The sequence below is a fragment of the Oryctolagus cuniculus genome, chromosome 4, assembly GCF_051225735.1.
Source record: "Oryctolagus cuniculus isolate XC-2025 breed Fujian yellow rabbit chromosome 4, ASM5122573v1, whole genome shotgun sequence".
Taxonomy (NCBI): domain Eukaryota; kingdom Metazoa; phylum Chordata; class Mammalia; order Lagomorpha; family Leporidae; genus Oryctolagus; species Oryctolagus cuniculus.
Window position 1 is genome coordinate 145035635 of NC_142870.1, and position 25061 is coordinate 145060695.

At 38.5% G+C, this 25061-nt stretch overlaps 1 protein-coding gene across 6 annotated transcripts in view; it reads left to right on the forward strand.

Moving 5' to 3' along the window:
- STAG1 (STAG1 cohesin complex component) overlaps positions 1-25061 on the forward strand; it is a 381935-nt gene that overhangs the window by 153967 nt on the left and 202907 nt on the right. For 4 of the 6 annotated variants that reach the window (XM_002716398.5, XM_070072783.1, XM_089332228.1 and 1 more), the window contains one exon: positions 13559-13655. The exons of the other annotated variants lie outside the window; for them this stretch is intronic. In XM_002716398.5, coding sequence (XP_002716444.1) covers positions 13559-13655 — 97 coding nt within the window. The remainder of the gene's footprint in view (positions 1-13558; positions 13656-25061) is intronic. 6 annotated transcript variants of the gene reach the window in all.

A 25061-nucleotide genomic window follows, 5' to 3' on the forward strand; every position in this document is an offset into this window, starting at 1 on the left:
CTCATATGGGCACCAGTTCCAGGTCCTGATTGCTCCAATTCTGATCTAGCTCCCAGCTCATACACTTGGGAAAGCAGCAGATAATGGCTAACGTACTTGGGCTCCTGCAACCACGTGGGAGACCTGGAAGAATTTTCAGGCTTTGGCTTGGCCGTTGCAGCCATATGGAAAGTGAATCAGCAATTGAAGACCTTTCTCTCTCTCCTTCTCTCTGTAACTCTACCTCTCAAATAGGTAAATAAATAAATCTTTAAGAAAAAGAAAAAGGCAGGTAATGAATAGCTCTTACCTTGTCTTTTCCCTTTTCTTCTTTTTTACTATGAAGCTGTTGGCAACTCTTTGCTCATCTTTCAAATAATTTTTTATATTTTTTTTTTTGGCTTATGGAAACACAAACATTTGGAATCATGAAACAAAGACATTAACCATTAGCAACTAGGAAAGGACATTTTTTTGTTCCTATTTCCATTAGCAGTTCCTGCTGAGGGTTGTCTGAAGAAAAGGTTATTTAAAAAGTATCTGTACAATGTGAGGCAATCTTAGCTCTTCTTAAAATACTATGAACCTCTTAAAATCAAGTTTAATACATAAATGATTCAGCACTTACAGATTTGTATCCCTCTTCACTCTGTACCCGCCCCCAAAAGAAAACACCTCAAAACCAGGATTAAGTGTTTTTGTATATTGGGAACTATTTACAGGCACTTTTTGTATCTGCTCTACCAACTTTATGTAGTAAAATGCATGTTATCACTAGTAAAACATCACCACTTCATTGAGATTTTTTTAAAGTTTTATTTAATAAATATAAATTTCCAAAGTACAGCTTTTGGATTACAGTGGCTTTTTCTCCCCCTTAACTTCCCCCTCATCCACAAACCCTCCCATCTCGCGCTCCCGCTCCCATTCCATTCACATCAAGATTTATTTTCAGTTATCTTTATATACAGAAGATCAATTTAGTATATATTAAGTAAAGATTTCATCAGTTTGCACCCACACAGAAACACAAAGTGTAAAGTACTGTTCAAGTACTAGTTATAGCATTAATTCACATAGTGCAACACATTAAGGACAGAGATCCTACATGGACTCCATTTATATCCTGAAAACTTTAAACCCCTACTTTGTGGACCAAAATAGTATTTTGAATACCCATGAATTAATATTTTTTGATACTTGTTTTTGATGGTGTAAAGTATTCTATTTATTGACTAGACTCCTAAGGGAAAGGATTAGAGGAAGTATTTTGTGTGTACTTGGAATAGTTGTACAGGCTACTGCTTCAAGGAATCTGGTCTGTCTTTTCTTCATGGGACTTTGTATTTATGAACTGGCATAGGACAGAAACTGTCCATGTAAAAAAATTAAAAGATTTATTTATTTCAAAGACAGAGCTGCAGAGAGAGGAGAGGAGAGACAGAGATCTTCCATTCACTGGTTCATTCCCCAAATCACCCCAAAGGGCAGGGCTGGGACAGCAGGAGCCAGGATCTTCTTTAACATCTCCCAAGTGGGTGCAGGAGAGTAAGCATTTGAGCCATCTTCTACTGCCATCCTAGGCACATTAGCTGGAAGCTGGATCAAAAGTGGAGCAGCCAGGAATTGAACCAGCATCCACATGGGATGCCAGCACTGCAGGTGGCAGCTCTCCCCCTACTATCTCACAGCACTGGCCTTGCTTATGTAAAATTATCAGGGGATTTCCACCAACAGGAAGGCTAATCTTCTCAGATACTGGCATGGTAGCTGCTTCCGCTGTTATGGAAGACCCAAATTTGTGAGTATAGGGAAAGAGAGCTATTCAACATTGTTAGTTTTTTTTTGTTTGTTTGTTTGTTTGTTTTTTGGACAGGCAGAGTGGACAGAGAGACAGAGAGAAAGGTCTTCCTTTGCCGTTGGTTCACCCTCCAATGGTCACCGCGGCTGGCGCACCGCGCTGATCTGAAGCCCGGAGCCAGGTGCTTCTCCTGCTCTCCCAAGCACTTGGGCCATCCTCCACTGCACTCCCAGGCCACAGCAAAGAGCTGGCCTGGAAGAGGGGCAACCGGGACAGAATCCAGCGCCCCGACCGGAACTGGATCCCGGTGTGCCAGCGCCCCAGGCGGAGGATTAGCCTGTTGAGCCATGGTGCCGGCCAACATTGTTAGTTTCATCTGGGACCAGCCATGTTTCTGGTTTCAGAATTCCATTCCTTGCCAGTCAAGATTCAGATGAGAAAGTTAATAAGGTTAGATTCAATTATCATTGCACAATTAAATTTTTACTTGATTTTCAATAGTTCAACCTCATCAATTCTTCTTGGACTACTATGGATGTTCTAACCGAAATTTAACCTGAGAGCTAATGGACTTGAGGTTTTCGTTTTATCTCTGTAAATGCTCAAGTATGTTTAAGATGGTCTTTACACTGCTGTTCTTATAGTCGTCATAAGTGCCCCAATGCTCAAAGCCACTTAGTCTCACAAAGCATGCACTTGAGTTGACACTCCATCACAATTGGCTAAGGGTGATAGCTTGCTTAATTTTCTGAAGTTACTTTATGCTGCAGATTACTGGTCCTCCTATTTCCTTTGTAAACCCTGTTTTTAATCCCTAAGCCTTTACTCATATTCCTAAGTCTGTCTCTTTTTTTTTTTTTTTTTTTTTTTGGAGGGGCGGAAGTTAACTCCTACAACCTATTCTTTATTAATCTGGGTCCACTCAGGCGCCAAAACCACAAGGTCATTTGAGTTGATAAAATTTGTCATAAAAGCTAAATTATAATAGGGTAATAACTATAAAAATGTAAAAATAACTATAAAAAACTTCAGAGATTTCTCAAGGAGAGAGAAGTTTGGAAGTGACATAGTCTGCTTTTTCAGGTTGGAGTTCAGATTATGTTGACGAATGTGTGGTTATAACTCAATGGATGACAGAATTTCACTAGATTGCTGTGACTGAAGTTGGTTAGTGGTTGATGGGCAGCAGGAAACATTTTTTTGATTTTTTTGTTGTTTTCTTCTTTAGAGATCCCTAGAGAACCACAGGGTTTACTTCCTTGTCATTGCAGTTCATTGTTCTGATTGGAATTGGCCTTGAGACATCAAGAATGCAAGTTCTGACTATCATTTTGCCAAAATTCTTCTTATGAGGGCTTCTACAAGAAAAATACCGTAAATATGAAGAGAACTTGCAAACTAGGGAGATATATTATAAAAATTTCACATTAAGAGTGTCAGTCTTTAATACTCCTTTTCTTTGCAGTTTTCATTTGGACATCACTGTCACAGTACTCAGCTTTAAATATGATTGAGTTACCAGGTTAAATTGAAAGGTACATTTATTCATAATAGCTTTTGATGCTGTAAATAGAATAAAGGAAAAAAAACTAAGTATCAAATAAAAGTATGAAATATGCTAGTTTTGGCATTTTACATTTATTTTTCTGAAAAGTAGCATTGAAATGACATTGTAAACTGATTCCATTCCTAAGGTGAGATGAAAACATGGTACATCACATAAGTTAAAAAATAATTTCTGAGCAAACAGTAGTACAATTGTGTAAAAGTGTAAGATCATACTGACCAAAAACTGTGCTTAGTTAACACAGAAATACGAATGACTGGGTCAGGCGCTGTGACGTAGTGGGTAAAACTGTCACCTGCAGTGCAGGCATTCCCATATTGGCACGGGTTTGAGTCCTGGCTTCTCCAGCTGTCTGCTGTGGCCTGAGAAAGCAGTAGGAGGCCAGTGCCGCGGCTCAATAGGCTAATAATCTGCCTGCGGTGCTGGCACACCCGGTTCTAGTCCCGGTCGGGGAGCCGGATTCTGTCCTGGTTGCCCCTCTTCCAGGCCAGCTCTCTGCTGTGGCCTGGGAGTGCAGTGGAGGATGGCCCAAGTACTTGGGTACTGAACCCACATGGGAGACCAGGAGAAGCACCTGGCTCCCGCCTTCCAATCAGCGCGGTGCGCCGGCCGCCTCGGTGGCCATTGGAGGGTGAACCAACGGCAAAGGAGGACATTTCTCTCTCTCTCTCTCTTTCTCACTGTCCACTCTGCCTGTTAAAAAAAAAAAAAAAAAAAAAAAGCAGTAGGCGATGACCCAAGCCCTTGGGCCCCTGCACCTGCATGGGAAGACCTGGAGGAAGCTCCTGGCTTCGACTTGGCACAACCAATTGGGAAGTGAAATGGTGGATGGAAGACCTCTCTCTCTCTCTGCCTCTCCTTCTCTCTCCGTGTCACTTTGATGTTCAAATACATAAATAAATCTTTAGAAAAAAATAGAAATAAGAATGAAAGGAATAGCTGTGTCTGTAGGCTCATTTATTTTATTTTTCACAGTCCCTGAATTGTTCAATTAAATACATAAACAATAAAATTTTCAAAACTTTAACCTGCACCTTATATGGAATGCCAGCACTGCAGGCAGCAGCTTTATCAGTGACGCCATGGTGCCAAGCCCTAATAACTTTAAAGGCAAATTTGAAATTAATTTTTAACTGCTAAATTGACTGGTATATTCCACTTGTTTGTATTTATTTCCTCTTTGTATCTTTTTTCTGCTTTCTGTATTTTTTTCTTTCTCAGTTTTTTTAAAAAAATTGTTTTCCTAACTGCCTATAATTTCCTGTGGGGCAAAGCTGAATATTTTTATACTGACCTCTTGTACAATTTGATAAAACCAGGATTACAAGTATCATGGATTTTTTCATTTGACTGTAAGCCTATCAGTGTCACAGTGTGAATTTTTCATTCTTTTTTCTATGCTGATGTGTGTGTGAGAGAGAGACAGGCAGAATTACTTTAAAAATATAATCCCACACATTTATCTTTTCACTTGCTGTTATAACAATCTTCTCTGTCATTGGTGTTAACATAGAGATTCAAATCATTTGCATTACTGGTTAGTTTTCATTCACTGTATGAATTTTTCTTATTGTAGTGAAACATGCCTTTATAGGCATTTAAATGGTTTAATCTTTTTTCCTCACTAAAATTACTATAATTTCCATGTAAGTATTTTCTGTATTAAGCATGAAGGTTATGTAAAAGTATTTTGGCAGTTGACTGGGCATCTACTAAAAATTTATTTGTACTTTTTTGTAGTGGGGAAAATTCTAGGCAGCTACTGGCAAACACAGACTCCATTCCCTTGGATCTAGATATAGCTACTTTAAAGGTAGTGAAGTATTAGCTGAAGTGATAATGCTCCACTTGAAAGCCTGACTAGGAACATTTCTCATGAAATGCTGTTTTAGTGTGATTTTCTTTCCCACCAGCTGGATCTTGGTACTCAAAAGTCACTTAATGAGAATAGTAACACCTCTGATATCTTAGGTCCCAGAATGATTGTATGATTTGTGAGTCAGATATTTCAAAGGCCTGGCCTTCTCTCTGAGGGTCTGTGGCTGTGTTACTAGAAATGTTCTTAATCTTGAAATTATACTGCTTTTCCTGAATTAAGATTATGAATTTTAAGGTGGAAACTCGGATCATTGATTTAGATCTTTCTTGTATAAACATTTAGACTTTAAATTGTAAATGACCATTTTAAAGCTTTAATTTCCTGTCAGCCCTACTTTAGCTGCATTCTACAATCTTTGTTTTGCTTTGTTTTCATTATATTCAGTTCAAAATATTTTCTAATGTTTGGAATGTTTTAGTTATAATCTTATTATTCCTGTTTCTGTAATAGATTATTTTGGTCCTTTAAAATTTACTTAAAGGTTTGATTCATGGTCTGTTGTAGTCAGTGCTTTATATGCACTTGAAAAAACTATGTATTCTGTCATTGTAGGAACTGTGTTTACTTGTTAATTAGATCACATTAAAGTAATATTCACATCTTTATACTTAATTGTTTTTGCATATCTGTTTGCTTCTTCTATCATTGCCAAGAGACGTATTTTAAAATCTAAGCTATCATTATTAATTTGCTTGTTTCTTTTAGGTCATTTATTTCCTTTATTTGAGACTGTTATTTGGTTTGTACAATTTTAGCATTGTGATAGCTTCCTAATGAAGTTACCTTTTTATTGTTATGTCTCTATGTTTAATGAATTGTGATATTATTTATCTTGATTTCTCTCTGTCTAATATGAATTTTCCATCACAGGTTTCTTATGGTTAATTTTGCTTGGTATCCATTTTTCATCCTTTTACTGCAGCCTATCTGTGCTGTTATGTTTAAGGAATGTCTCTTGTGACTATTAAGTGATTGAGTGTTTTATTCAGTCTTAACAATCTCTGTCATTTTAGAGGAGTGTTTAGTTCATTTGCTTGTTTTTATTTTAATTTTTTAATTTTAAAGTTTTCATTTTGCCTTTACTTGACAGCTTTTTTTTTCTAGGTAACACATTCTGGATTAGATGTAAACAGTTTTTCTTCCAGTTTGTAATCTTATATATATCTTTCCATTATCCATGAGCTTGGCTTTTTTTTTTTTTTTTAACATGGCTAATTCTTGTTCCATTATTCCTACCGTTGGACTGCTTATCCTTTTTTTTCTTTGTTGATGATTTTCAGCAATTTGCTTATGATGTAGCTTATGTAGTTTTCTTTTTTATCCTTACTCAGCTAAGGCACTCTGTATTGTGACTGGCTGTTTTATCTACCGACCCATGCACATATTTGGCAGTGCTTCTAATAGTCACTAGTCTTTGCCAATCCAAGAAAGACTCAGCTCTCAGGAGTTTAATTCTTTTATTTTTTGTTTTCTAGACATCTGAAAGCTTTTAAAATGAGTACTTATTTACTACTAGATGAATTGCCAGTTATAGCAATCTTAATTGTTTAATAAACCATTTTTTCCTTCTAAAATTGAAATGTCTCCTTTGTCATTGCTTAAGTTCTGTGTATCTGGATCTGCTTCTATACTTTTTTCTTTATTTTCCTTGTCAATTATATAATACATTTCAATTCATTACCTTTGTAGTATATTTTAGCATGTCTAATGTAAGTTTCTGTGCACTAGGCATACTCAGAATGTTTTGGGCTCTTCATATATAACCAGTAGGAGTATGAATGTATCCTATGAGAACTGAAGAAAAATCTGGTTTAACATATTCAGAGTGCCTTCGTTGTACCGGGCCAAAAATCTGGTTCACCATATACAGAGTGCCGTCGTTGTGCTGATCCCCATTTAGAAGCATGGAAATAGTCTCTTTATTATCTTTGTGCCATACTTTGTTACCAAGATCACAGAACATTTCTGTTTGGGCCTTAACTCTAAAAGTTTCTGGATCTGCTCTTGGATCTGCTCCTAGTCATCCCCGTCATCCTAAATGCACAGGATCTGATATAATTATTCACCAGAGATGAAGTTTCAATGGCTACCATTCCATTTTTCTTGCTTTTTACTCCCTTCTGTTACCGTAATCTTTTTCTGATTGTATTTAAATTTAAACATCTCCTAGACATTAATGTGATGAGACAGGGAAGTAATATTATGTAAAACAAATTCTCTCTTTCGCTTAGAAGAAGAGAAAGTGATTGTCCGCAATAGAAAGGTATTAAAGGAAGGGATGCATGTTCACCTGGAATGGTGCCCAGTATTGGTGAAGATGTAGAAGACCTGGAGAGCTTACAGAATGCTTAATCTTGTACATTGCTGGTAGAAATATAATTTACTGGCCAGGGCCGCGGTTCACTAGGCTAATCCTCCACCTTGCAGTGCTGGCACACCAGGTTCTAGTCCTGGTCGGGGCGCCGGATTCTGTCTCGGTTGCCCCTCTTCCAGGCCAGCTCTCTGCTGTGGCCAGGGAGTGCAGTGGAGGATGGCCCAAGTGCTTGGGTCCCTGCACCCCATGGGAGAGCAGGATAAGTACCTGGCTCCTGCCATCGGATCAGTGCGGTGCGCCGGCCGTGGCGGCCATTGGAGGGTGAACCAACGGCAAAAGGAAGACCTTTCTTTTTCTCTCTCTCACTGTCCACTCTGCCTGTCCAATATATATTTTTATATATATATATATAAAATTTACTACGCTTGTTTTTGTAAATTAATTTGCATTATCTAGTAACCTTTGGCAGATAAAGAGGGGGTTCAGAAATGTAATTTAAAAATCATTATCTTTTAATTCCATTTTCCATGAACTTTTTGAAGCCCCCTTGTATGTGTATGCTGTATGTGTTGACAATTCTATTACTGGGTGTATATAAAATGGAAAAAAGAGGGTCTGGCACTGTGGCTCAGCAGGTTCACACCCTGGCCTGAAGTGCTGACATCCCATATGGGTGCCGGTTCAGGTCCCGGCTGCTCTTCTTCCAATCCAGCTCTCTACTATGGCCTGGGGTAGCAGTGGAAGATAGCCCAAGTCCTTGAGCCCCTGCACCCCCGTGGGAGACCCAGAGGAAGCTCCTGGCTTCGGATTGGCACAGGTCCGGCCGTTGCAGCCAACTGGGGAGTGAGCCATCGGATGGAAGACCTCTCTCTCTGTCTCTACCTCTCTCTGTAACTCTGCCTGTCAAATAAATAAAATAAATCTTAAAAAAAAAAATGGAAAAAAGAATGTTATGTTCAATGAAAGATTATGTCCAGCTATGTTCAAAATGATTTTGTTTATGGTAGCCCTAAACTGGAAACAATACTTAATCCATTAGCAATAAAATAAATAATAAATTGTAGTACACACAATGAAATATTACGGTTTTATTTTTTTTAAAGATTTTATTTATTTGAAAAAGTCAGAAAGGTAGAGACAAAGTTTTCCATCCACTGCTTCACTCCCCAGATGGCCACAACATCTGGAGCTGCACCCATCTGAAGCTAGGAGCTAGGAGCTTCTTCAGGTCTCACACATGATGCATGGGCCCAAGGTCTTGGGCCATCTTCTGCTTTCCAAGGCCATAGCAAGGGCTGGATGGGAAGAAGAGCAGCCAAGACTGAAACCAGTGCCCATATGGGTTGCTGGCACTTCAGGCCAGGGTTTTAACTTGCTGCACCACAGCGCCGGTCCCAAAATATTACCTAGCAGTATAAATAAGGAATCATATTATACTTATGACAGTGTGGTTGACTCTTACTTATAAAGTATTACTTTAATGTTTATATAAATTTCAAAAACAGTGAGGCGATATGTATGCATCAGAATAAAAGTTTCTCTTTGAGATATAGTTAAGGGGGTTCACGAAAGCCTATTTTAATTCTTTATATTTTTTTATTTATTTTTATTTTATTTTATTTTATTTTATTTTTTATTTTTGACAGGCAGAGTGGACAGTGAGAGACAGAGAGAAAGGTCTTCTTTTGCCGTTGGTCCACCCTCCAATGGCCGCCGCGGCCGGCACGCTGCGGCCCGCGCACCGCGCTGATCCGATGGCAGGAGCCAGGAGCCAGGTGCTTTTCCTGGTCTCCCATGGGGTGCAGGGCCCAAGCACCTGGGCCATCCTCCACTGCACTCCCTGGCCACAGCAGAGTGCTGGCCTGGAAGAGGGGCAACCGGGACAGAATCCTGCGCCCCGACCGGGACTAGAACCCGGTGTGCCGGCGCCGCAAGGCGGAGGATTAGCCCAGTGAGCCGCAGCGCCGGCTAATTCTTTATATTTTTTAAAGATTTCGTTTATTTATTTGAAATAATTAGAGAAAAGGGAGGGTGGAGAAAATGTCTTCCTTCTACTGGTTTACTTCCCAGATGGCCACAATGCCCAGGACTGAGCCAGGCCAAAGTCATGAGTAAGGAGCATCATCTGGGCAGAGGCCCAACCACTTGGGTTATCTTTCACTGATTTTCCAGGCCATTAGCATGGAGTGCAGGGGAAGGAGAGCAGCCACACACAAATAAGCACCCAAGATGGGTGCTTTATACTTACTCTGCCCTAATTCTTTCATTATTTATTTTTTTTTATTTTAAAAAGATTAAGATTTATTTATTAATTTGAAAGAGTTACACAGAGAGAGGAAAGGCGGTGCGGGGGGAGGGTGTTCCATCTGATAGTTCACTCCCCAATTGGCTGTATTGGCTGGAGCTGCGCCCATCTGAAGCCAGGAGCTTCTTCCAGGTCTCCCACGTGGGTGGAGGGGCCCAAGGAATTGGGCCGTCTTCTGTTGCTTTCCCAGGCCATAGCAGAGAGCTGGATCGGAAGTGGAACAGCTGGGTCTCGAACTGGCACCCATATGGGATGCTGGTGCTTCAGGCCAGGGCGTTAACCTGCTGTGCCTCAGTGCTGGCCCCGTATTATTAATTTTTTAAGATATAATACTTTAAGCCTGTTATGTCCTAATTCTTTTTTTTTTAATTATATAAATTTTTCAGGTTTATTTTTACTTTATTTGATAGAGATCTTGTCTCTGCTGATTCACTCCCCAAATGCCCCCAGCAGCCAGAGCTGGGCCAGACTGAACCCAGAAGGCTGGAGCTCCATCTGGATCTCCATCATGGTTGGCAACGATCCAGTTTCTTAAGCCAGCCTCTGCTGCATTCCAAGGTGAACATTAGTGGGAAGCTGGATTGAAAGCAGATGAGGGACTTGAATGCAGGCATTCTGATAACGTGAGCACCTCAGGCAGTACCTTAACTGCTTCCCAAACACCATTCTTTAATTTAACTCATGAAATGTTTAATATCTTTATCTTGGTTATGGCTACACAGTTGTACAGGGTACTTCATGAAGTTCACTGAAAACATGTATTTTAAAAAAGCTAGCATGAATTTCGAAACAGGTTTTGCTCCAAAATAAACATTTAATTCTGTTTAATACTAACTTTCATGTGCATTTGGAAAAATCTATCAGAGATGGCATTGTGCATAGCAGGTAAAGCTGCCACCTATGATGCCAGCATCTCCTAGAGGCCCCAGTTTGTGTCCCATCCACTCCACTTCCCATCCAATTCCCTCCTAATGTCTTAGGACAAACAGTGGAAGATGGCCCATGTGCTTGTTCCCCTGCTACCCACATGAGAGACTCAGATGAAGCTCCTGGCTCCTGGCTTTGGCCTGCCCCAGTCTTGGCCATTATGGTAATCTGGGGAGTTAACGAGTGAATGGAAGATCTCCCTCCCTGTCTCTCCCTCTCCCTCTGTAACTCTTTCAAATAATTTTTTTTAAAGAATGTTGTGCCTTCATCGTATTCTTGGTCTCCCTATTCAACAAGGTCTAATTTAAGATTTATGCATTTTATTGTAAATAAAGTATCTTTAGCACATAATTAATATTTTGCATTTTACCAAATTTATTTTTTACATTTTCTCTTAATTCAATTCTCTACTTACAGTTAAGAAAAATTCCAAACTATCCTTTTGGCTGGAGTGCTACCTGAATCACATTAAATTTGTTTCACAAGTTGGGGAAAACTTAGAATACATTGATGTGACACTAAATTTTTTTTAAACTCATGATACTTATATAATTTTTCTTATACTGTAAGTTATTATTTTCCTTATTAAGAATTATACATCAAATTAATTTTTACTTGTGAACAGACTACTTCTCCATTTACATTTATTATAACTAGTGTTAAAAACTTATTTATCATGTGAACTATCTTCTAATTTTTCTTTTATTTTTTTGCATCTTCTCAGTAGAGTGTCTTAGGTTTTCCTAAAGAAAGATTTATTTATTTAAAAGAATAATAGAATGAGAGGGAAAGATGGAGAGGTAAAGGAGGAGGTTGATCTTCCATCCACTGGTTGGTTTCTCAGATGGCTGCAGCTAGCTTTAGCTGAAGCCAGGATCCTAGAAATCTGGGTCTTCTCTGTGGGTGGCAGATGTCCAAGTACTTGAGGCATCTTCTACTGCTTTTCCTACATATTATCAGGGAGCTGGATCTGAAGTAGAGCAGCTAGAACTTGAACGTGCATTCGGATATGAGATGTCTGTGTCACAGGCAGCCACTTAATCCGCTGTACCACAATGTCAACTCCTAGGTTTTCATATCAGTAGGAAAAGAAAAATTGTCTTTAATCATATGTTATTAACTTTTGTGTTAATTAAAACTTTAAGCTTTGCTGAATCCTGACCTTGTTACATGTTTGATTGAAATGTCTTAATTATTTTAAAAAAACATTTTAATCTTTGTCTTTATCTTCTTAACACTAGTTTTCATAGAAAAGGGGTTATTGTTTTCTGGTTTTTTTTTTTTTTTTTTTTTTTTTTTTTTTTTTTTTTTTGGGTAAGATTTATTCATTTCAAAGGTATAATGAAAGAGTTTTCTATCTGCTGGTTCACTTTCCAGCTGACCACAGGAGCCTGGAATTCCATCTGGTCTGTCAAGTGGGTGGCAAGGGACCCAAGTACTTGAGCCATCGTACTCTTGATTTTTAAGGCATATTATTAGCAGGGAGCTGGATCGGAAGTGCAAAAGCCAGGACTTGAACCCTCACACTGATATGGAATTCTGTTATAGAATCAACTGCTTATTAACCTGTTGTTTCACAATGCAAGCCTCTGCTTAAAATTTTTTATTTCAGTTCACTACAGAATTCTATCAGATACTTTTTTTTTTTTTTTTAACTTCTTAATTTGAGAGAGTTACACAGAGAGAAGGAGAGGCAGAGACAGACAGTGAGAGGTCTTCTGTCCTCTAGTTCACTCCCCAATTTGCCGCAATGGCTGGAGCTGCACTGATCTGAAGCCAGGAGCTTCTTCCGGGTTTCCCACGTGGTTGCCTGGACCCAAGGACTTGTGCCATCTTCCACTGCTTTCCCAGGCCATACAAAAGAGCTGGATCAGAATAGGAGCAGCAAGGGACTATATTGGATGCTGGTACCACAGGTGGTAGCTTTACCTGCTATTCCACAGCACCGGCACCCAGATACCGTTTTGAGCTCTACTAATATTACTGCTTTATTTTTCTCTTTTACTTTGTTAATAAGTCCAATTTATCACTTAATATTGAGCCATCTTTGTATTCCTGAAGTAAAAAAAAAACAATTTTGTTGATTACAGTATGCACTCTCATGTACTACTGGTAGATTAGGGTTGTTGTTTTTTTTTTTCCATAAAGATTTATTTATTTTATTTGAAAGAGCTACAGAGAGAAAGAGGGAGAGACAGAGAAGAGCTCTTCCCATCTGCTGGTTTACTTCCCAGATGGCTGCAATAGCCAGGACCTCTTCCAGGTCTCATGTGGGTAGCAGAAGCCTCAAGAACTTGGGCCATCTTCTGCAGTTTTTCCCAGTTAGCAAGGAGCTGGATTGGAAGTAGAGCAGCTGGGACAAGTACTGGCGCACATTTGGGATCCTGGCATTGCAGGGGATGGTTTTACCAGCATTGCCATAACACCATCACCTATTAGGTTTTCTGATACAAAGTTTATATCTGTGTATAAGTGCAGTTGATTTAATTTCCATAGCATGATTTGAGTAGTATCTGTACTTGCTTAATAATTATTAGACTGTATGGAACTATTAAAGTCAAGTTTTTTATTGTGCTGTGTTGTCAACAAATCTTTTAGACCCAGTAACTCACCTATTGTTGGTTTTTAAAAATGAGGAGTCTGAGCTTTTATTTGGCTACAAATAAATAATTTCAAGTATATAGTTTCCTTGTTTAAATAGTCACACACACACAACAAAAAAAACCTTTTTGAAAACTTATATATTGTCAATTTTTGAAGTTTTCACTATTTGTTTTTTCCCACAGTCCGTGGTGGATGACTGGATTGAATCATATAAACAAGACAGGGACATCGCACTTCTGGATTTAATCAACTTTTTTATCCAGTGTTCAGGATGTCGAGGTACAGAATATTGAAATAAATGATGCACATTGAACCTGTTGGTCCAGCAGTATGACTATTACTTCCCCTGTTGTTAGTCATATATATAATTATGTGCTAATCTTTTTCTGATAGACAAAATGAGTGGTAAATTATTTAAAGATATTCTGTTTTTGTCCTGGTTAAGTTTTGTTCCTGTGTAATAAATACATTGTATATATATATTTTTTATTTTGCGGAAGAAATTTTGAAATTTATTTAATATTTTTGTGAAATGATTTTATTTAGATTATGAGTTTTATTAATTTTATTAATTTTATTTGTACATGTGTTCCATGTTAGGATGTATGCTGTTTGCTAGCATTTGTTATTTTGTATCATCACCAGTAGTATGTTGGTCCTCAGTTTATATTAAATACTTAAAGCTCAAATATTTGCTAAAGGTAATGTGAACATCAGAATCATGTATATATTAAGTTTATAATCAGTTTGAAATCCATATGGTAATTCATTCATTGAAAATGAAATTTTTAGCATTTTAATAGGTAGATATTTTTCCCATCTGTAATAGATAAATCTTAACACGTCAAATTGTACATTGTCTCCATTTCAATACACAAAGAATAATCTTTTATTTTGACCAATAGATTTTTTTGAAGATTTGTTTATTCCTGGTAAATTAATCACTGTAGGTTATTGACATAAGTAGTTTATCAAATACTTAATAGAATACCTACCTTGTAGCAGCTCTCGAACCTGGGTTTAAAAAGTTTATTGAGGCAGTATGTTTCCAGAGTATCTGTAATTTTTAAAATTTATTTTTTTATTTAAAAGGCAGAGGCAGAGAGAGGTCTTCTAAACACTGGTTCACCCCTCCAAATGTCTGCAACTAGTGTGGCTGAGCCAGGCTGAATCCAGGAGCCCCTAACTCTATCTGGGTTTCCCATGTGAGTGGCAAGGACTGAATTACATGAATTGTTTCCTCCTGCCTACTGATACTGCTTTAGTACTTAGCTTGATCAGAAGTGGAGGAGTCAGGCCTTGAACACAAGCACTTCAGTGTGGGATCTGAATATCTCAAGAAGCAGATTAGGGGCTGATACAGTGACATAGTAGGTTAAGCCTCTGCCTGCTGAGCCAACATCCCATATGAGTGCAGGTTCAAGTCCTGGCTATTCCACTTCCAATCTAGCTCCCTACTGAGGGCCTGAGAAAGCAGGGGAAGATGACCCAAGTGTTTGGGCCCTTGCACCCACATGGAAGACCTAGAAGCTCCTGGCTCCTGCTTTCAGATTGACACAGCTCCAGCTGTTGCAGCCATTTGAGAAGTGAAATCTTGGATGGAAGACTTCTCTTGCTGTCTCTCTCTGTAATTCTGCCTCTCAAATAAATAAATAAATCTTTTTAAAAAGCAGATTAGCTGCTGCCCCAGAGTATGTGTAATTTTTGAAAGGTTTTATTACTAGGCTTGAAGAGGGGAATACAAGAATAGTTTAATGAAGTACTCAGTGCCATGATAACTAATAAAATTGGTTGTTATTTAATGACTGTTAGCTCCACACCAAGCTGTGTACTTTACAAACATTTCCTTTTTTTTTTTTTTTAAGTTATTTGAGAGGTAGAGTTACAGACAGTGAGAGGGAGAGACAGAGAAAAGTCTTCTGTCCAGTGGTTCACTCCCCAGTTGGCCACAACTGCTGGAGCTGCACTGATCCGAAGCCAGGGGCCAGGACCTTTTTCTAGGTGTCCCACTTGGGTGCAAGGGCCCAAGAACTTGGGCCATCCTCTGCTGCTTCCCCGGGTCATAGCAGAGAGCTGGATTGGAAGAGGAGCAGCTGGGACTAACCCAGAAGGGATGCCGGTGCCATAGGCGGAGGATTAACCTACTGTGCCACAGCGTTGGTCCCCATAATTTGCTTTAATATTTGTTAGCAATCCTATTAGCAGATGTGGTCTTTATTTTATAGAGCAGGTATTTGAGATTAAAGATGTTAGGGAAGTTTATCCCAGGTCAGACATTTGCTAAGTGCCAACTGAAGATTCAGAGTCAGGCTATCTCATTTGGAGTCTATATTCCCAAGTGGAAGACACTGTGAGAATAACCAGGAGGAGCTCGTGATCCCGCCTTGCTTGTTTGTCTCTGTGTATGTAAATGTGGGGAGATATAAAAATATTATCTGAGAGAAAGCAAACTCTAAGGTAAAATTACAATGAGTAAAAGGAATTTGGAAGAGAAAGCAAGACTTTTTTTTTTAGCATACATTAAGTAAAGATTTCAATAGTTTGCTCCCACACAGAAACATAAAGTGAAAAATAATAGATGATTTTTTAAATGATGATGAAATTAGATCAGACCTATTGTCATGTTTAATCCCAGCGAGAGTCAAGTTGGGAATTGCTAATTTCTTATTTTTTTTTTTTTAACAGAGGATCAGTTTAGTGTACATTAAGTAAAGATTTCAACAGTTTGCACCCCCATAGAAACACAAAGTGAAATATACTGTTTGAGTACTCACTATAACATTAAGCCTCAATGTACAGCACATTAAGGACAGAGATCCTACATGAGGAGTAAGTGCACCGTGACTCCTGTTGTTGACTTTACAAATTGACACTCCTGTTTATGGCGTCAGTAATCTCCCTATGCACCAGTCATGAGTTTCCAAGGCTATGGAAGCCCCTTGAGTTCTCTGACTCTTATCTTGTTTAGACAAGGTCATAGTCAAAGTGGAGGTTCTCTCCTCCCTTCAGAGAAAGGTACTTCCTTCGAGAAAGCAAGACTTTAAAGACAAAAAAGCCTTAAAGCATTGGTCACTTAGTTATGTGGCTGAATCCTTCTCCATAATCTTGTGTGTACATTATTTGCTCTTTTTGGAAGAATGTTTGTGGAAAATATATTTGTAGTCATTACATATTCCCAAATTACATGCTATAATGATTTTACTTTTATCAATCATATTTTAATATGTCTGTATCTTTTTAGCCTTTTCAACAATGTACATCAAAATTTTTGATTATTTTTAGGATTTTTTTATGATTCATTTATTTATTTATTTGAATGTCAGAGATCTATCCATTGCTTCATTCCCCAGTTGTCTGCAATTGCCAGGGCTGCTCCAGGCCAAAGCCAGGAGTCATGGATCTCCCACATGCATGCAATGGCACAAGAACTTGGTCCATTTTCCACTGCTTTTTCCAGGTCGTTAGCAGGGAATTGGATTAGAAGTGGAGCAGCTGGGACACAATCTGGCACTCATATGGGATGTTGGCATTGATGGCGTTGGAGGCAGTGGCTTTACCTGCTATGACACAACCCTGGCCTCAGATATGTTTATCTTAAAGACCAAAAAGAGGTACAGGAATGATAAATGAGGGTATGATAGAAGGCAAAGAGATGAGGTTTATTATCTACAGGTGTATGTGTTTACGTTATTGAGGTGGGAGGATGGTTCTTAATTTAAATATACTTTCTTTATATACTTGTTAGAGCTTTTATTTATTTGAAAGGCAGAGTTACAGAGAGACAGAGACAGAGGCAGAGACAGAGAGAGAGATCTTCCATCCACTGGTTTACACCCTAGATGGCTGCAATGGCTGGGGCTGTTCTCATCCAAAGCCAGGAGCTAGGAGGTTCTTCTGGGTCTTCCATGCGGGTGCTGTGGCCCAAGGACATGGGCCATCTTCCATTACTTTCCCAGGGCATAGCAGAGAGCTGGATTGGAAGTGGAGCAATATGGGATGCTGGCACTGCAGACTGGCTTTACTTGCTAAGCCATGGCGCTGACCCCTAGAGTGGTTTTAATAATTTACATATTTAGAACCAGCACTGTGGTGTAGTAAGCTAACCCTCTTCCTGTGGCATCAGCATATCTTATAGGTGCCAATTCATGTCCGTGTTGCTCCTCTTTGATCCAGCTCTCTGCTTATGGCCTGGCAGAGCAGTGGGAGAAGGCCCAAGTCCTTGGGCCCCTGCACCCACGTGAGAGACCTGGACAAAGCTCCTGGTTCCTGGCTTCAGATTGGCTCAGATGCAGCCATTGGGACCAATTATGATGGAAGACCTCTCTCTCTCTCTCTCTCTCTCTAGCTCTACATCTCAAAATTTCAAATGTAGAGCTGGTTCAAATACCTACTGTTAAGACTGTTAAGTTACTATGAAAGTTAATGCTTGTGTATGGGAAGAGCTAAAGAAGAATGAAATATGTAGAATATTAACACTTGGAGAAATTGAGTGGAATGTATTCAGAAATTCTTATTTATTTGAAAGGCTGAGTTACAGAAAGAGGGAGACAGAACTTTCATCTGTTGGTTTACTCCCCCGTGATCCCCAAAAGGCTGCAATGGCCACGGCTGTGCCAGTCTGAAACCAGGAGCCAGAAGCTTCATCAGGTCTTCCAGATAGTTGCAGAGGCCCAAGGACATGGGCCATCTTTTTCTGCTTTCCTAGGCACACTAGCTGGGAGCTGGGTCAGAAATGGATCAGTTGGGACTGGAACTAGCACCCATTTGGGATGCTGGCATCACAGGTGGTCCCTCTTACACGCCTTTATTTAGCATATTGGAGATAAAAACCAGCACATTCAGACCACAAAATGAATTAAATGATCATTATTTGAAAATGCTGAATGTTTAGAAACTCAACACAAGTTTTCAAAACCAGTGTAAGAAATAAGATAATTCACTAATATATTGGTATAAAAATAAAATAAGTTAGGCACAGAAGGACATACTACATGTTCTTACTCATTTGTGGATGCTGAAAAACATATCTCAGAAAAAGTAGAATAACAGTCATTATAAACTAGGAACTAGAGGTGGATGGATAGAGAATTGGTATTAAAATACAATTAGGAATCTGTTTTCTAGTCTGCTATAATTTATTATACGTGTCAAAACAACTAGAAGAGTTCAAATGTTCTTAACAAACAGAACAGATGTTTGAGGAGATGGAAATGCCGGTTACCAGATTTAATCATTGTACATTGTATACATGTACCAAATTTTCATACTTTATCCCTTAAACATGTTTAAATATGTCATCAATAAAAAGATAGGTAAATTATACCAAAAAGAAAACTGAAAACTTCCACATGGTGGACTGTAGGGATAGCCATAGGACAATTGGTAGATATTTTTTCATATTATAAAGACTAATATCTCTAATGTATGTTGAAGTAAGATTTGCATGTTTTTAAATTTCATTAATATATTTATTTGCAGAGTTAGAAATAGAGGGAAAGAAAGAGAGAGATCTTCCATTTGCAGATTCATTCCCCAGATGTCTGCAAGGACTGGAGCTTGGCCAGGCCCAAGCCATGAGCCTGAAGCTCCATCTGGGTCTCCCACATGGGTGGCAGGCTACCAGGTATTTGTGCCATCTTCTGTGTTTCCTAGGTGCTTTACAGGGGAGCTGGATTGGAAGTGGAGCAGCAAGGACTCATTTTGGCTCTCATAAGGAATGCTACTTTCCTTGTAGTTTTTGGCACAATGCTGATCCCAGATTTACATTCTTAAGGACTCCTTTTCTTGCAAATTTAATTTCTAAAATTGAAATTAGTGTTTGATTGTTTTAATGCATAACATTGAAGGGCAATTTTATTCAAAATTGGCTTGATGTGAAAAGGTAGAAAACACAGGGAGAAAAAAGTCACAGGACATACCATACGCCCCAACCCTTAGATTTTGGCTCGAAGAGATACCTCTACCAATGACAAGACAGACTTGAACATCTTGTCTTCCTGAGTGAATAAAATGGGCTTCCATTTCTACTTTGGGTCCCCGAACACTGCTTTCTCATCTTAGCTCTTCAGTTCTGGGGTGTAGTCTTGGTTTCCTACTATAGACATCTTAAATTGCATCAGCACCCCTAATTGATTTCTTAATCTGCCCACACATTTTTAGTGTCTTTATTAAAGTTTCTTCATTTCAGCCATCTGGAGTAAATTCTGTCTATAGAGAGCGCTCAGTCAGAATAGGCTAACTCAACATGTTATATTAGGATGCCTTCAGTAGCAGTGAAGCAGGATCAATGGCAGAGGAAAGGATGATTAAAATACTATGGACTTAGAGTTGTATTCTAAGGCTATCATGCTCCCTAAGTGTTTACAGGAATAAATTATGAGGAAGCTAAGAAGGCATAACACATCTGTAGGATATACCTGTAGAATTATTCATGGCAAAACAAAAATTGTTAATCATATTCCAAGTCTTACTATTGTTAAATACACCATGTACTGATGTAGTCATATATATTTTTAGTATGTTTCCAATCTAGTATGTAACTATTTTCAGAAAAGTATATTAAGGATTATTGATAAATAGTTTTATTGAGAGTGGGCTTATTTTTAGTTAATAAGCATGCATATTAAACTTAAAAATTTATGGTTAGATACTGCCTTTATTCTTACTTGGTTATAATAAGTAGTGTTTCCGTTTTGGAGAGCTGATGCTGGAGTACAAGATTGCCAGTGAATTAACCTCACCTAGGAGCATTTAACCCAAGAATTTCCCAGTTCATAAGTCCATTAGTGTCTCAGTAGCTTTTTTATGGCACTTCTAGGCCCAGTGAAATACCTAAAAGTTTTTTAAATGAAGTTCTTATGTCCCTATTATTTATTTATGTCCTGTATCCTTGATAGTTGCTTTTAGAAGTATCATATATATTCTTTGAAGGAAAATAAAAACTGGACCTTTTGTAACTCCTAAAATTTTGGAATTACCTTCATTTTCTGTTCCATATTGGTTTTCGGGCTATGCTAGTGCAAACTTAGTTTCTCAAAGATAAGACATTATCAAAAACAATAAAGTACCAGTGTTGAAACTGTGCATTAGCTCATGCTGCTAGTTCTTGCAGTATCTTGCAAATACCAGGTATTACTTTGTTTCCCTTTGAAAATTTAAAATCTGGTCATCATAGGAGTTTACCTAAGTATCTTAGGGCACTGTGGCTTTAACCAGTGACTGAAAGTGACTGTGTAAATACCCCAACATCTTTGTTCTTCAGTGGGTTAATTTTGAAGTGTGTGGCTTGTGTTTGCATAGTTTCTTAAGGAGCTTAATTATGCTTCAGTTACCAATAGTAGTAATTGGCTATATAACACACTTTTTATTGTGTGCTTTTATTTCCCTTGTTTCATGTCCCTACTACATTACCAGTGTTTTATGGGATTTCTTTGTATTCCTATCCCAGTACCTGGATGTGTGGGCTGGAATCTAACAGTATTTACCTATGATGGGTTTATTATATGTAAACCAGTAACCTCTAGATACTCTAATGAGTACAGTGTATACAGATACTCACTGTTCATTTTCTTAAATCACTTTCAGTTAACACATCCTGTAAATATAGAAGACTATATAAAATATGGATGTGTCAGTTAAATAATATTTATACTGTGAATTCCCAATGTTACTTGAACTCAAGTCAAGGATAAGAGTATTACCCTCCATCCTCTCTGTTATGTGCCCCTTTTCTGTCACAACCATGGAGATAAGCCCTATCTTGATTTTGTGAAAAGCATTTTCTTCTTTTTTTTAAGTTAAATTTCTTTATTTTTTATTTATTTGAGAGGCAGAGAAGAAGAAAGATCTTCTACCAACTGGTCCATTTCCCAGATGCCTACAACCACTGCATCTGGGCCAGGCCAAAAGCAGGAACTACATCTGTGTCTCCTGTGTGGGTGGTAGGGATGCCAGTATTTGAGTAAGCAACTGCTATCTCTGAGGTTTAGGGAGCTGGATCAGAAATGGAGCTGCGACTCAAACCCAAGAATTCAAACCCAAGAATAATGTTGGATGTGGGCATCTTAACTGCTGCACCAAATGCCCTCCCCTTCTTGCTTTTCTTTAAAGGACTTTCACTATCAGTGGATCTATCCATAAACAAAATTATTCAGTTTTACCCGCTTTCCTTCTTTAGTTAATTAACTGGATCTTTTATTTTTCTGCTTCTGCTCATGAGGTTTGTTTGTTTATTTATTTGAAAGAGTTACACAAGAGAGAAGGAGAGGCCGAGAGAAAGGTCTTCCCATCCTGTTGGTTCACTCTTCAACTGTTGCAATGGCCAGAGCCATGCCCTTCTGAAGCCAGGAGCCTGGAGCTTTCTCTGGGTGTTCCCATGCGGGTGCAGGGACCCAAGGACTTGGACCATCTTCTACTGCTTTCCTAGGCTATAGCAGAGAGCTGGATTGAAAGTGGAGCAGCTGGGACTCAAGATGTTTTTTGCATTCATGGGCATTCCTGTGCATTTTAGGACTTTTGGCAGCATCTTTGGCCTCTACTCGTTAGATACCAATGGCATATTCCTCCCTTCCCTCCCTAAGTTATGGCAAGCTAAAATATTTGCAAATATTGGAGTCAAAATATCTCTGTTGAGAACTGCTGAAATAGTTGCAGTATACAAATATGACCGTTTATTTCTACTTTGTACTCCTGAGTATATTTGGATTTTTGTCTAGCTTTTAGATAATATGAACAATGTTACTATAAAGTGTTGGTGTCCATGCATAAGATGCTCTGATTTTTGTACCAATGAGTGAAATTTCTGACTTTCAATAAAGGCAGCTCTTCTTGATAATGCTGAATTTTTCTGAAGTGTTTGTAGTAACTTTTGTGCTCTTCTCAATTAATGGCATTGAGTCACCTTTGCTCACACATACTATTGTCATTTTTTTTGTTTTATCTTGTTGAGTAGATTAATAAAAATGTCACATAGTGGTTTTAAATTTTATTACTTGATTACTCTTGAGGTTGACTACTTTTTTATATATCAATTAAGTTTTAGATTTTCTCTTTCATGAGCAGCTTAAAATACTCTTTTGATGTTGCTCTTTTTCTTTACTGATTTGAAGGATTTTTAAGTATAATACTAGTCTTTTGTTAATTTTGCTAATGAGCGAACATCATTTCTTAGTTTTTAAGTGTAATCAGATGTGTTAATCCTTCCTTTTTTTGTCTTTTTATGTTTTGTTGAAGAAACTCTGTATACTATTTTCCCCAAAATACTTTTCTATGTTTTCTTATAAAAGCTTTCAAGATTTTTATATTTAGTTATATAGTTTGAATATTCAAATTTAGGTTTTTTGGTTTTGTTTTTTTCATCTTGTGGAAAATATCACTTGTTCATTCGAGATGGACTTGGATTCAGGAAGTACAGGGAAAGCTAGATTTTGTTAACTGTCTTTCAGCATTGAGTGTGTGATGATCAAATATGTCTGGAGCAGTTACAGTAAGCAATTTATATCCTAACATGCAGGTCTCTTCCCAGGTTTTCATTGACTGAGCACCATGTGGTCTACAGTCTTCAGAACATTACCTAAAGTTACAAAGTTACCTTCTTCTGTCCTTCTGTGTACTTTAATTTCCTCTTGTGAATAGGCTACTCCCTAACATCCTGTTTGTCTAGTGAGTTTCTCCATATCTGCAAGTTGGCTAACAGTAATTTTCCATTCATTGTTGAAAATGGACCACTGGACATTTTCTTAAAATATGGAATTGAATTTTTGAAAATGTGAATAGTCCTTCCATTCTTTACTGTCATAGCGGAACACCATGAGCATATATCAAGCATGCATTTATGTTACCCTTTTTTTCTGGGTTCTCTATTATGGTAATTGGGCAGTTAGACTTAAGTTTCTTTTTATCTTATTTATTATTTGAAAGGCAGAGTTAGAAAAGAAGGAGAGATAGAGAGATCTTCCATCTGCTGTTTGACTCCCCGAATGGCTGCAACAGCCAGGGCTGGGCCAGGCAGAAGCCAGGAGCTTCATCCAGGTTGGGCCCAAGGACTGGGGCCATCTTTCACTGCTTTCCAAGGTGCATTATCAAGGAGGTGGATTGGAAGCAGAGCAGTCAGGACTTGAACTGGCCACTATATGGGATACCGGCATTGCAGGTAGCGGCTTAACCTGTTAATGCCACGACACTGGCCCTGGTTGAAGTTTCTTGACTAAAAACATGCTGATCTTTGTATTTTCATAAATATTTGTGGGGTTAAAAAATGTTTATTTTGATCTACTTTAAAGACATGATTTGGGGGGGCCGTTGGAGATAGAGGTTTTCCCATCCCCTGTTTGACTCTCCAAATGCCTACAGCCAGGCCAAAGCCAGGAGCCAGAAATTTCATTTGGATCTTAAATGTGAGTGGCAGGGACCCAAGCACTAAGGCCACTGTGTTACTTCCCAGGATACACTAACAGGAGACTGGAGTGGGAAACAGCAGCCTGGATACCAGTCAGCATTCTCATATGGGATACAGGCATTTCATGCGGCAGCTGAGCTAGCTGTGCCACAACACCCATCCGTTTGTTGGAGTTTTAAATGGAAGTATATCAGAATTTCTCAACCTTGATGCTGTTGAGTTTTTGGGATGAGTAATTGTTATAAGAGCATTCTACCTTGTAGGATATTTAGTAGCAACTGTGGCCTCTTCCCAACAAATGCCTGTGGACTACTGCTCTGACCTTAATAGTTTATATTAAAGATGGTTGGCATGGGGAAGGACAGAGGTGGGACAGCTAATGTCATACATCAGTAGGGGATGAGTATATGTTTTTATAAAATTGAATCTTCTGACCTGTGATTGTTGTGTTTTTCCATTTACTTTCTTCTTTCTTTCTTTCTTTCTTTCTTTCTTTCTTTCTTTCTTTCTTTCTTTCTTTCTTTCTTTCTTTCTTGATTTATTTATTTATTTATTTATTTATTTATTTATTTGAAAGTCAGTTACACAGGGAGAGGAAGAAACAGATCTTCCATCCTCTGGTTTACTCCCCAGATAGCTGCAATGGCCAGGGTGGGGCCAGGCCAAAACCTGGAGTGTCTTCTGAGTCTCCCATGTGGGTGGCAGGGGCCCAGGTACTTGGGCCATCTTCTACTGTTTTCCCAGGTGATCAGCTGGGAGCAGGATCAGAAGTGGAGCAGCACACAAATTGGCACCTGTGTGGGATGACAGAGTTGCATACAGCTTTGACTGCTAGGCCACAGCATTCCCACCTCAACTACTTTTATCTCCATTTATGCAGTACCAAAAAACCTTTATATTTCCCATAGTATGGAGTGGTAGATTTACTACTGGTTTAAACATAATCAAAAATGTAATATTTGAAACTCCACTTTATGAAAGAGTTGTTTTTCTTCTGCCCCAGAACCCCCAGCTCAAGCATACAGGTCCAGAAATGTCATCAGAGGAAAAAATAGTGATTTCAGGCCTCTATATTTTAGATTTCTGCAGTTAATTGTTTTTATCCTGGTAATTTATCACTGCTTTTTAAAGTTTCATATGCTTTTTAAGATTTTTAAATTTTATTTAGCATTTTAAGAACATGTTCTGTTGAAGAGTTTTATGATATTACTATTGGTTGATCTCATATGTATAAATTTAAAGGGCTTTCTTTGGATGATGGGTGTGTGTGTAAAATTTAACTTGTAATA